Consider the following 14,155-nt stretch of genomic DNA (forward strand, 5'->3'; position numbering starts at 1 on the left):
AGGTCCGGACAAGAAAGAGCAGTGAGTAGGTTTGGGTCTGGGCTTGATACCGGAATATCTTCCCACTTGAGGGCCATCGCTTTACTAGACGATCTTCACTCTGTTCATTTTGTCCTTCCGGGCTGGTTTGTCATAACAACAGTGATGGCGGCTGCTGCTCGGTTCTTTATCCGAAGTGCAAACTCAAAACTTTCCTTCACCGGTTTTGGCACCGGGGGTCACAGCGGTTTTGGAGCAGCTCTGCTGAAACTGTGGCCGAGCTGCAACTCCCGCAATAAAACACAGCGACGACATGTGGCGCACTTCAGCTTTCAGCCCGACCCCGTTCCGACACAATATGGTGAGTAGAGGTCCCGGCTAACGCAGGTAGCTAACACTGCGGTGGGAGGAACAACTGGAGGGTGCAGCTAAGACTACTAAGCTACTAAGCTAAGCTTCTCAGAGGTCACCAGCACTGTGAACACTTCATGGCTGGAAGAGTTGTGTTTGCATCGAGTGCTCAGGTGTCAACATGAACACAGACATTAGATAAGACCCGGGTTACCGCTATGTAAGTCAGAAAACTGTGGTGTTTGAAACCCAGCAGGGAGGCAGGACCTGAACCACGGTGTTGGGAGGTTCTTGGCTGAACAGCATGGACTTCTGTAACTTTGTGGTGGTAGAGAAATAAAAAAGAAAACAACTCTATAGAAATATCAGTAGTTAACTTGCGATGAGAGGTCAAATGGGCTTGCATTTTGGAGTTAAAACAGATTAGTTCTGCAACTAATCATCTGCACTGGGGATGGTACTGTGTCCAGGTGACCCACATAGGGCTCCCATAAATTCATGGAGGGGAAGAAACGAGCAGCAAAAGTTGACAATTCTGGCTTATCCCACAAAAAACCTCAATAATGTAATACTAATGTAAAGGATACTATAGCAACAAGCATCAAACACTATTTTCCTTATTATTATTATTGTATTGTACCATAAACTATATACTATGCATACACACACACACACATATACATAGATGCCCCTGTGTTTTATCATATCCAAAAATTAGCATAGCTACCCTCAAACAGCCAAGACCAACATTAATTTATACAGATGTATGTTTTCCAATCTTTGTGAAATAATCTGATCATTCATATTACATTCCTAACACTTTATGGAAGTCCACTTAACTTCTTAAGTGGACTTAATTGTCCACAAAACACATGTAACCTGGATGGACAAACTCCCATGACCCCTCCAGTAGCCTTGCAAGGATGAAGAGTTGGTCCATTGTTTCTTGGCCAGGGTAGAGACTCTTTAAAATGTGTGTTTCATCATTATTTCTTTTAACTTGTAGGTCCCACCCAGAAAATGAACTTGTTCCAGTCAATAACAAGTGCCTTGGACGACACTCTTGCCAGTGATCCTACAGCAGGTAGGATGGGACTCCTGATAACAACCATGCAGTCTTTGAAAGTACACATTAGCTGACAGTTGGATTGTGTATCCAAGTCCATTCTGATGTGTGAATGGAAATCACGTTATTTACACACGCTCTTCCTTTTAATGATGTAAATGGTGTTATTGTAATGAATTTGATAGCCCCATTTAAAATTTTGGACACACTTTCTGATTCAGTGCTTTTTTTCTTTAGTCTGTTGAAAAACATGAATGAGCTTTTCAACCTTGGAACTATGTGCTTTTGAGATGGTATTCTCGAGAGCCTGTTGTTGCAAAGAGGAAGAGCTGTTGTGGACACCCTGTTTCCAAAAGTGAAAATCCCATTCATGGCTTCTGTGACTGATAGTTGAGCTTTTCCTGTCTTGGGTTGCCTTGATGCCTCGTTAGTGCAAAAGATGAACAATACCTGCAGCTTAAAAGATTTTAAATTTGGATTCTGATTCAGTTTTGGAAATTAGGTGTCATGTGCAAGTTCAAAAAGGAAGTAATTTAAATACATGACTGCCTCTTTTCACATTACTGACTGGCTATATCTGCATCTCATCGGTGGGCTCTCTTATGTACTGCACTGTACACTCGGATCACTGTGTTGTCTTTTATTTTTTATCTTGCAGTTATCTTTGGGGAAGATGTTGCCTTTGGTGGAGTATTCCGCTGCACAGTTGGTCTGAGAGACAAATATGGTAATATGTTTCATTCTTCTTCAATCCCTCACCCTAATTCAAAACTCACAATCCCTGAATCTGATGAGCATCCTGTTCTGACTGTGCTATACATGACTTTGCCACTAGGTAGCAGTAAAGGACCATGAGGAATCTCACCAACAAGCTGTCTTGCAATATTATATTACTCCTCATTGTTCACCTAAAGTACCATAAGGATCTGTTTGCACTTATTTGTCCATTGTAGCAATGAAGCCTTTCATGAGCATTGTATGACAGTGCTCTTTGCTGAGAGTTTGATATTGAGTTTGCTGTTTTCCCTCCAGTGCTCTAAATATTTCCTATATTTGAAATGTAATATCCAAAATCTTCAAGTTGGCCATCTTTCTAACGAGATCGACCTCATTTTATAGTTACAGTTACTACTTGATCCCAGGTTGTGGTAATGTGCTTGGCTGATATGACTTCTTGGGGCACTTAAATACAGAAGAGCCATCCATCACTATTGTGATTTAATAAAACCTGTGCTTTGCCTTCTATGTCAGTTTTGAAGTCCCTGCTTGAAGTGTAGTTGTATCATGATTCATTATACTACAAAGTAATATTAGTTTGTTTAGTGGTGACGATACTTTCTACATGGACTTGATATTAGATCGCATTATGCTGTAAGATGCTTAAACTCTATGAAGGCTTCAGAGGGTAAATCACCACTGAGTTATAGTATATCAGGCAGAAGCGGTTACTATGCTCCGTTCTTTCTCACAGCAGACATTTTGACTTTTTATATTAGCAAAAGCACAAGTGTTACTAATAACAATATGATGGCTCTGTTCCATTTAAATGTCCTGGTAAGAAGCCGTACCAGGACATAACACCAGGACCCTGAAACTGAAGTAGCTACATGGAATTCAGCCATCATTCATTGTATTAATCATAACTGTGAGTATCCTGCTGTGATATGTCAAATGTGAAAAATGCTCATTGGAATGTAGCCTCTAATGCAACCTGTTGAGAGCAATGCATCTGCAGTTTATTAAACTATTAATTCACGTATCTGCCCAGTGTTATTCAGTGATGATTTTACTTTAAAATAAGCTGGCTGCTCCAATTTGGTTGTATAGTTGACTATATGACTATATTAAAAATGAAAATACCTTGGGCATTGAAATTATTAATGATAATGGCACCAATAATATCAAGAGGTTTCTGTGTAAAGTAGAGTATGGGTATGCCCAGAATTGGCACTAAGCAGAACAAGCAATGGTTGTACCTAATAAAAGACTTATTGAAGAATATTCAGCATTATAAATCAAAATGTTGCTGTCATGTCAAAACATTCATTTGGAAAGTGCCACTGTATCTTCACTGAAAGTCAGATCCCCCAACACCTGATTGACTAAATATAATATGGGAATTGCTATTTTTTTCATTTATCATTTTTTGTAAATGTAGTGTAAAATAATTGGATCTGAGTGTTTTATTCTCAGTGTTTTTTTTGTTTTTTTTAATAGCGGGGAGTCAAATCCATCCTACAGTATCTGGCTTTGCCTTTTGTTTTCATTGACATCAGAAGTGTTGACCTTTGGAGAGGGATCATTATTTTCCATCTCATCCTTGTGTACAGTGATGCTCTCAAAGCTGTTTTTATCCCCCTTAATATTGTAAGGGATGTTGCACACCTCTGCCACCTGCAGCCATTATGCAGAACAGAGGTTAATGCAGGGTGGACACTATATGAATGGCTTTTTTGCAAGGCACCCAGCTCTCCTGCTGTTGAATGTTAGCTACTCCTGAGTGCTGTTTCCCTGAAAACAGCAGCACAATGACTTAACTCTGTCCTCTGAGTAGGTCCCCCTCTCACTGATGTTTTTTTTTTTTGTTTTTTTTTGCTAAGACAAGTGTCTGTTTAAAATAGACACTAGACTTGTTCCAAGGCTGAAGATTTAGCACATTTGATGTCCACAATATGTTAACACTCCTTTGATTGTGATTTTTTTTTTTTTTTTTTTTAAACAGTTGACTTACTACTCATTGCTATGATGACACGCATAAGCGTGCGCAAACGTTATTTATTGTCACTTTCTCTTGAAGCTGCATATTTGGGGTTGGCTTCAGTCTGAGTGGCAGGGCACTAAATCTTGTTCACTTAATTGTTCAGTCCTCCAAGGGCTTGTGGTGCTGTGGTTGCTAATTGAACTTTCTGAGCACAGAGCAGGGCACATAAGGGCAAAGTTTCACTGCTGAGAAGAATGCTTGCCAGCAAAACAGAAAGACCGGATTGGCAAATACACAAAGATGAGAGCAAAAATAACACACTTGATCCAAATTTAGAGACCCACTCTTGCGGCTCTGTCAGATTATAGGGTGGAGAATGGAATTTTTTTTTCCTTCTGTTTTAACTCTGTGGGGGTTGTGTTTGCATCACAGACTTTGTTAGTTGGTGATGGAGTCATCAGTTTGTCACTTAATTTGGTTTATAACTTATTGGCATTTTAAGTGAGTGTATTCTTTGCAGTCGCTCAAGTGTGTGGCATGGACCTTGTTCTGTCATCACAGAAACCCAGTTACTCCTCAGATAACCACTAGATTGAGGACATGAGTTAACCCTTCACCCAGTAGCCACTAGTTGCTAACTTTGTAATCTTTTTTCCACCTGTTATCTAATTTCTCCCCAGGTAAGGACAGAGTCTTTAACACACCACTTTGTGAGCAGGGGATTGTGGGATTTGGTATTGGTGTAGCAGTTGCTGGTGCCACAGCCATCGCTGAGATCCAGTTTGCCGACTACATCTTTCCTGCATTTGACCAGGTAATGTCCAAAGAGACCTTTCCAAGGCAGCCATCTAGCATGGCTTAGCAGGACAAGCAAGGGTGTAATTCAGAATGTTAAAAATGACTGCATTCTATTAAAATGAGCTGTTTTTATTTTGTCAATGCAATTTCTTTGCTTTTCCTTTTGTGACAAGTCAGAGTACCTGCCATATAAAGGCTTATGATGCCGGATACTACGGTATAAGAATTAGTTGTGTTTGTAGAGTCAAGAAGTCTCAAAATATTTTACAGTACTTGCAAAATAACACTTGGGAACCCAGTGCTTGCTTTATTGTTTACATGGTCCAGGAGGATCCCAAGTCTTAGCAGTGGATCGCACACTGGATTCACTGGCACTTTGTAGATGTTTGGTTGGTTTGATTAAATGGGTAGGGGTTAGAATGAGAAAGTATCTTTTTAATTTCTGTTGTTTGCATGACCCACAGCATGAAATGTATTGTATTGACATACATTTTTCCTTGAGTAAAAGCAAAGGTGCAAAATCCATGGAAATTAGTTTATATAGGACCTATATATTAATACATTATATGCCAATATTAAGGCAAATTATCTCCTATTAGAATTACATTTAGATATAATGAAAGTATACAGTGGTCTAATTGTTTAAAATAACAATATACAGCCAGCCAAGACATGGAGCGACTACTTAACCTAGCCTGCTGAAACATACAAAAAAAAAGCCTTTAAATGGTGAAAGAATGTCAACAAGAAAATTCATTGGAAAATATTTATAATCTAAATTTGTGTTATGTGTAAACTTGGCGAATACAGTTTGACATCACTATGCTACTCCCTGATACTAAGATGATGCACCTGCATGAATGCAGTGTGTAGAATTATGTTTTATTTGTTGTACGTGCCTTGTGTACTAGTGCACACACACTGTTGCAGGGCTATAGACTGCATGCACCAAAGAGCGCAATCACACAAACAAAAAAGAGTAATCACCAAAACCTGAACATCAATTCAGCAAAATAACAAATTGTGTGATTATGTAATATATCTTTGGTTTGTATTCATGTTTCCTAGTACTGTTAATGGGATAATACCCTGTGGATGTGCAGTTTTGTTTGTGTAGAAATAATGAGAGTGGGAAAAGATGAAATGCTTTTTGCTAGCTTGTTAGCCAGCATGAAATAGTATGTGATAATAGAGTTGATTAAGTAGATTAAATCTGGTATCAGGTCTTGCCCTTTTGTGCTCTTGCTTAAAATGATGGAGTCCAAACTGAGCGAGAGACATAAAGCTGAATTAACAGCCCCCCAGAGTTTGAAGGAGGAAAACTTGGGACAACTTTTTGGAGGAGGCTTGTTATCAGAAACTGTAGGCGTATGTAAAGTAAAGTAGGGTTTTTCCCCAGTGTGTGTTTGCTGAATATTGATTATAAGAAATGAAACCTGTGATATGTCACAGTGTTCTGTTTTTTTATTAATTGTGAAATGTACTGCTTTTGCTGTTGAAACAATTTAGATGTTACATAAGATTCTGTAAAGTTTCATCTTCTTCTAACTTTTGTGGTTGTATTAACCTGAATCACATTGGTCTATTTTCAGATAGTCAATGAAGCAGCCAAGTATCGCTACCGTTCTGGCAACATGTTTGACTGCGGCAACCTCACCATTCGGGCTCCATGGGGGTGCGTTGGCCATGGATCGCTATACCACTCTCAGAGTCCAGAGGCCTTCTTTGGCCACTGTGCTGGCCTCAAGGTCAGACATCAAGTTTATTATACATTCTGACTTGTAATTGTTTTTCCTGTCTTTCTATAGTTTTTCTGTTAGTCCAATTTTTAAATGTCACATCTTGCTCCAAAACACATTCAGAAGTATTTTGGCAGAACGCTGAGATTTAGGAAATGTGCCAGTTGCAGTCCAAGTTTACAGTCATTAATTAAATTCATCCTAATACATTCTTAATGTAGTCTGGCAGACAGAACAGAACATTGTGCATATATACAAATGTTTGCGCCATAAGACATTGCTTTTCTGAGGCTGATAGTGAATCAGTTTTCACTGGAGTTAGAGCCTCATCCTGCCGTGCACCCAATTCTGTTTTCATCCAAACTCATAAATGCAGAATCCGACTGCATTTACACTGGAATTTCTAATTTTTAAAATACTATTTTTGACTTGGATTCACATTAGTTTTACCATGTAGTTAAAAGTAAAAACCCCTGAACAACACAAATATTTAAATCCCTTCTTCCTCTTATCTCTTAGTAAAACAGATAAGAGAATTCCATCATCTGGAAAGGAGTAGGACAGCCAGACATCCAGCTGAACAAATGGTTATTTTATGATTGTAATGTCATCTTGATCTGGAGTACAATATGCTCAGAACACTGATGGTGTTACAGAGATTGAATTAACAGCATCTGCTCAGTGTAAACAAGTGGAAGTTGAAATGCCAAATGCAACATCCATCGCTGATTTTTTTTTTTTTTTTTTTTTCCTTCCAAAATACTGTGCAAACATTTAATCATCATCATAAACGTTTCTCACATCATGGACCATGAAGGATTCTATAGTTTATAGCTACAGTTCATCTACTGTAACCAGTACTGAGAGCAGTGAACTTCTTGTCTCACACTATCAGCATTGTTGCTTTCATCAGATGGTCAGTCCCACACAGCATGACAGGCCTGTTACAGCCTTGTCCAGTATTACCACAATAGCCCAACTTTGAACCAAATGCCATTCAGAGGTTTGATATCTAGTCATCAGACTAAAATAGGATGCAAAAAAAGAACAAATATTGTTACAGTAAAAGACTTATGGAGAATTTGTAGTCACTCGCTGATTTTGTGTTAATCTATGTTAGATTTTGGGTTTAGCTTTGATATTACTTGTTATTGTCTTTTTCTGATTAGAATTAAACATTTATGAAACCCATCAGGACACTTGATATTTTTCTGCAGTATAAACTAATGAATGTGTCTTGTGTTCCCCAGGTTGTAATACCTCGTGGTCCTGTGCAGGCCAAGGGTTTGCTCCTCTCCTGCATTGCTGACAAGAATCCCTGCATATTCTTTGAGCCCAAGATCCTATACAGAGCAGCAGGTGAGATGGGTTGTATGTGAGTAGAAATCAGACGTCAACATGTAACTGGGGCCTTGTTAGCTTTGAGCATTTGCCCCCCTCCCTAATGTTCAGCTTCCTCCAGCGTTGTGTTTTGCTGGCCCTGTAATTATTTGCCTGCTTTTCCTTTTGAAAGCAAATGTTCTCCCTTTTAAAAGTGTGAGACAAGATAAACAATATGCCTGGCTGGAAACAGTGTGAGAGAGACCAGTAGGATTACAAGTGTGAAGTAGATTGTCTAAATGGGCTGTAGTGTTGACTGTGCAGACCTGAATCCTCTCCCCCTCCTCTTTCTGTTTAAAAGGGGCATTAGTGCTTAAGGTAGTGTGGTTAAACATGGGCAGTGTGCTGTGCAGAAAAGGTGTCCAACAAAATTGAATAAACTCAGAAGAGTTGTTCGCAGCTTTTGCAGAACAGTGCTCCCTCGGCTACATAAAATTATTGGTATTCACGGTTAGGACAGTGTTGAAGGATTAAAAATGATGTTTAAATTCATTATTCTAATAAAAGACAGAACAGGAACAGATTTGGACTACCAGCTTCAAAGCGAGGCCTCTCATTTTGTTAGTTATCCTCTTTGATAAGAGCCAGATAAGATTGTGAAACGTTACTCCTGACATTGTTTCAATTATAGGAATAGGTTTGTGATCATTGTCCAGAACATTTTCTCTGTTATGTTGTAGCCTAAAATTAAAGCCTCTCATCACCTCTCAAGCAATGACTCCATTTACATATCTCTCATATTGTTTCTGGAAAATTATTTTTTTTTAATAAAGGCAAAGACAAAATGGTGAAGATTTATGGTACATTTACATTAGAAACGCTAAATGTATCCACATGTACTAATGAAATAAGGGCTAATAACTAAAACAGTGGCAAGCTTAGAAAGCATTGCTCACTTTGTCCAACAAAACTGATAAATTAATTACAATGGGCCCACAATAATATGAAACATCTTGCTTTTTTCTGCTTTCTTTTTTAAAACACACTCTGAACATAAAATATAGAACAAAATGTGGAGGCACACTAAGTTGTATTTAGTGGCTGTGAAAGAATTGACATTTGATTGCTTGCATTATCATCATATCTTCAGAAAATAGGTAAAGCACTGCTTCATAGCAAGTCTTTGTGAATCAAATATTAAATGACAAGCTTCATGTCTCAGAGGTGATGTGGTTCAACAGGGCAGGTGTATTGAGTTCCTGGCAGCGTTTCTATTTGCATTCTTGCTTAGTTGACATTAATATTGGTTTATTAGTCCTTTGGGGAGTGATGATTCAGTAAATCAGTAATGTGCTGTATGTAAAGTCTTGATTACTGTGTTATTTCTTGCAGCATATCCAGATGGAAAATTTTAAGAATAAAGTAGATACATTTTTAAGAATTAAGATGAGGGCTGGCTAGTGTATGAGATTCTATTTTTTACTTTAAAATCAATAAATTAAATTAAATCAGTAAATTATTTTATAGTTCCACCCTCATTATTGTATAGACTTTGCTTTTGTTTCTGGTTATCCTTTTTTTTTTTTTTTTTTTTTGGTAATTCATTATGTTTTGACTTGTTTTTCCATATGCCAAATGACTCATCTGTGTCACATGATAGGTAAAGTAGTGGTAGCTTTTCAGATGTTATTTTGAGGAGCAGAGTGAACTAGCTCTTGTGCCAGGTCCACACTCTAATGATCTCTGCCTGCATTATGAGGTCATGTTTTTAATTGCAGAAGCCTTTTTCTTTTCTTATGCAGATGTTAAAAATCACAAAATTGTCTCAAGGCCATACTGTCTTTTCAACAGTGTTTGAGATTCCACTTATTAAACCATAATGTAGTTTTCATAATTCAATTTTAGCATTTTATGAAATGCTATTACTCTACTCCTATGGCATATTTTTTTTGTCTCGCCTAGAAATCTTAACCAGAACACTGAATCACTGTGTTGTATTAGCATAGTAACTGACTGAGATCTGTTTTTCTTTCCTTTACGTCTTTTCTATTTTTAAAAGGATCATTTAAGCCATTCAACGTGTGTAGAATGGGCTCCATGTCTCCCCACAGTGTAGCTACTCTACATTATTACAATTTTGACTTCATGCGTTGTCGTGTAAGAGTGCTTGTAGCTGTTCAGATCCCCCAAAATCTACTCTCTCCTTTATCCTGCAGTTTTTTGCAGCCATGAAGGTGAATGAGATTCAAAAAGTTATTAAAATGCTGCATATGGTACATTTATACTGTGCACTATAAATCTTGCTACATGATTAAAAGTGATGGCAATTTAAGTGTATGATAAGTTTTTGCATTGTAATAATTTCCATGGCTGTACGTCAGTTTTCCAAGACATTATTAACTGTTATTCAAACCATATACTTACGTGCACTCTGTCCTGGACTTTGTTTCGAAAATAGGTTGGCTGTGAGGCTCTACCATGTTTGGTCTGATATCCTATTTATGTGGCCTTTTCTTTTGATGGATTGATATTTCGTCCCACCAATGTCTTGTTGTCAAGATTAATCAGGGTTGTGGGCTTGTAGCTGGCAGAAGCTACCATTAGATCATCCATTAAATTGTGCTGATAAAAGCACACTCTCCCTCTAGTGAGAGATGAGGTTCTGGAAAAAGCATGAAAAAGAATTTTAAATGGGCCAGATTAAATGTTCTAGAGTAGCAATTTGTGTTCTTGGATGGTCTATCATGTCACCAGTTTGTCAGAGGTCTGGTCAGTTTGGAATCTGAGGATTTTACATAAAAACCACATGGTACATAGTGAAATGATGGATGAATGTGTTCACAGTAGATCCTCATTTGTTTTACATGTGACTCCGGCTTCCTCCCATAGTCCGAAGACATGCAGGTTGGCGTTAGGTTAATTGGTGACTCTAGATTGTCTGTAGGTTTAAATGTGATTGTGAGTGTTTGTCTCTGTGTGTCAGACTGGTGATCTGTACAGGGTGTACCCCACCTCTCACCCAGCTTAAGTTGGGACTGGTTGCAGCCCCCTCTGACACTGAAGAGGACTAACTGGTATAGAGAATGGATGGACACTGTGTACAAATGTGTACAATGTGTACAAACACATCTGTTACTGTGTGTGTTCCCTCAGTGGAGCAGGTTCCCGTGGAGCCCTACACTCTCCCACTCTCACAGGCCGAGATCTTACAGGAAGGAAGTGATGTCACCCTGGTTGCCTGGGGGACTCAGGTACGTGATCTCACACACTGACATACGCTCAGTGGGTGACCTGAACAATTTTATGTTGTCGTCTATCTTTTGATCATTCTCCATGGTCACTGGAAAAAAGATGCCCAGTCTCCTGTCCACTAAAGCCACAGAGGAAAGCAGTGGATTAACTTTAAGTCTGTCACAAGCCCCTTCCATCCCAGCAGGGTCCTTCAGTCGGCAGACTGCAGCTGTATTGGCTCAGGCATCTCTATAATATCAAGGCTGTTCTTGGCCTAGTATTAACACTAGGTCTCTGCAGCAGAGTTTCTAGTGTGGCCTTTCTTTTCATCTAAGAAATTGTATTTTCTCAAGCTCTCTATCAAGGTGCCTATAACTCAACATGAGTCATCCCTGACTTTCATTGTACCTAGCCACTTTTACATGCTTATCCAGGGTGTAATGTACCTGCAGCATGGGAGGGGGGTGGGGGGCAGATTACTTTCAGGGGAAAACATGTCCATTAAAGCTAGTATTATTGTTGAAGGGAAGAGAAAGAAGGAGAAGAAAACAGATCCAGTAAAGTAGTTGTAAGTGTCGCCCCTTTTCTGAAATGCCACTCTTCTTTCCTACCTCATTACTCCTCTTATCTCTGAGGAGATGGGGATAAAGAAAACAACTTTGACAGAGTAATAGGAGAAATGCCTATTTTTCAGTGAAGATTTCTGATCACTCAAACAGAGGAAGTTTTTCCCAACCAATATTAAAATTTTCTTCCCCAGAAGTGTCCTTATGTGTCTGCTGACAATTATGTAATGGCAGCAAAATAAATGTTTGCAGTTATTTCATTTATTTGTTAGATGGAGGCCAAGGCCTGTATCTTTCAGACAGGCTTGGCCGTGGAAAACTGTTCTAGTTCTGATGATTCAGATATATCACAGCAGTTCTTACTCAGCATCAGCCAATATCGCCTGCTTATAAAGTCTTACTTTGTGAAACACTTTAGTACTTTTATGATGAACTAATGGGCCAAACTCCCACTCCACGTTTTAAAGTTTAAAATAACTTTTTTTTTTTTAAAAAACCTCATGCTTACCAGTATAGTACTTAAATGTCACTAATGTAGACATTACATTATAAAAATAACAGTTTGAGAAAGGAGTTTTTATGGCTGGAAGTTGAATTGAAGTCATACTACTATGACTTTAGAAATTATTCACTTAGCATCACTTTTTACAGACTTTGTTGTATATATTATTTTAAATAGATAAAAACAGTGTAGCCAACAGTCTACACTCTGAATCTGAAATTTCTCATTAATAAAAGAATTCAGAGTCTTTGCTGTTGCACTCCAAATTGTGGTTAGATACAACTGTTTGCTTTATGGTTGAACTTCGGCTGAAGTCCACTGAACCGATAGGACATAGTTCTAAAAAAGACATATACTGTACATGTGTATATAAAATACCACAGTTCACACTGCATGACTAGGAAACTGGTCAGAACTGAAGGAAAATTGACTGCAGACAAATACAGAGAAGAAAATCTTTCCCAGAGTGACCCAGCTAAGCATTATACTTAAACCCCATTAGGTCCCTAGGGTGAATTCTGTATACACATCACACAATCATCAATTTTGTTATTAAAAATTTTGCAATTTCAGAGCAAATCTGCATGTCACTTATGTATTTGTATCACCTGAGTTTATACTATATTTATATTATATAATGATTCATTTGTGTATTGTAAATTTGGCAACAGCTTTGAAATGTATCTAACACTCAGAAGTTAATGCATGAACTGTGGTGCTTGTGTTGCATTCATCACCTTAGATTTTCTTAGCGTAAGCCTATGAATATCTGAACATATAATGCACAGTAAATGTAAGACAGAGCTTATTTTGTAGCATAGATAAAACCTAAGCTTTATTGTAAACTGAATTAGCTATTTACATCTAAAAGCATTCTGCTTTTTCTTTTACCATTTAGATCCATGTAATGAAAGAAGTGGCCAACATGGCTCAGGAAAAACTGGGAGTGTCCTGCGAGGTTATTGATCTACAGACCATCCTGCCCTGGGATATTGAAACTGTTTGCAAGGTAACACAGTCACGCAGCCTTAGCAAAATAACAATAATAATAATAATAATAATGATAAATAATAACAATCATTTGAATGCATTGAATTCACATTTTTTTAGTTTGACACTAAGATCATCATTTAGCATAAATGCTGTTGCCGCCCTCTTGCTACTGTAAGTGTGTTTATTGTGGTGCAAAATGAGGCAGCATTCCTCTGGACAGTGTGGTTCTCTTTGGTGCTTGATAAACAGGATTCCTTCCACAGCTGTTAAGACTCGACAACTAGTTTGGGTTGTCTCAGCCTTACACAGGCTATGGCACTCAGTAAAGCAAAATATTTAATTTGGGAGGGCTTTGAGAAGGGAGTTGCTTTCCAGTGGGTGTTCCATCTTTTTTGTGTGTGGGTGCTAAGGCAGACCATGTATGCATCTTCTCCACTGGCTGTTACTTAAATGGCCCTTGAATATGTCACATGCCATCTTTCTTTGTCAGCAGGTTGCTCTGTTTCACCAGATGCATTTTAATTTTGCATACTTATTGTCCAATTTTTGCTCTTCTCTGCCAAAACACACAGCTTTGTCAGTGATCACTGTGCTGCACTTGCCCGCCAAGCAAATCTTATAACCGACAGTAAAAGCACAGGATGGAATTGCGGTGGGAGGGTAGTAATTTAATAGGAGTCTATTGGAACTGATGGCTAAGAATGTAGTGTTGTGCTGGAACTAAAAAACTTGCAACATGAAATGTAGTGAGTTAAAGATTGTTTCTTCAAAAGAGGAGACTTCTCAAGTGAATATGGTAATTTTTTTGAAGTAGTGCCCATTAAAACAACTGCCATGAAATTGAATGGTGTGTTTATGTGCCACTTTGTGGGCTTAAAGCCAGGCCTGCCACCTCGAGCTTGTCAACAA

At 38.4% G+C, this 14,155-nt stretch overlaps 1 protein-coding gene across 3 annotated transcripts in view; it reads left to right on the top strand.

Annotated features, from left to right (window-relative positions):
- The first annotated feature begins 95 nt into the window (after window positions 1–95).
- bckdhb (branched chain keto acid dehydrogenase E1 subunit beta) overlaps window positions 96–14,155 on the top strand; it is a 43,556-nt gene continuing 29,496 nt past the window's right edge. For 2 of the 3 annotated variants that reach the window (XM_026293885.2, XM_026293886.2), the window contains exons 1-8: window positions 96–340; window positions 1,337–1,414; window positions 2,055–2,123; window positions 4,778–4,911; window positions 6,488–6,643; window positions 7,885–7,993; window positions 11,108–11,205; window positions 13,152–13,262. In XM_026293885.2, coding sequence (XP_026149670.1) covers window positions 145–340; window positions 1,337–1,414; window positions 2,055–2,123; window positions 4,778–4,911; window positions 6,488–6,643; window positions 7,885–7,993; window positions 11,108–11,205; window positions 13,152–13,262 — 951 coding nt within the window. In that variant the 5' untranslated portion in view covers window positions 96–144. The remainder of the gene's footprint in view (window positions 341–1,336; window positions 1,415–2,054; window positions 2,124–4,777; window positions 4,912–6,487; window positions 6,644–7,884; window positions 7,994–11,107; window positions 11,206–13,151; window positions 13,263–14,155) is intronic. The other variant, XM_026293883.2, reaches the window with a different exon arrangement.

The sequence above is a fragment of the Mastacembelus armatus genome, chromosome 16 (genome assembly GCF_900324485.2).
Source record: "Mastacembelus armatus chromosome 16, fMasArm1.2, whole genome shotgun sequence".
In the NCBI taxonomy this organism is placed as follows: Eukaryota; Metazoa; Chordata; class Actinopteri; order Synbranchiformes; family Mastacembelidae; genus Mastacembelus; species Mastacembelus armatus.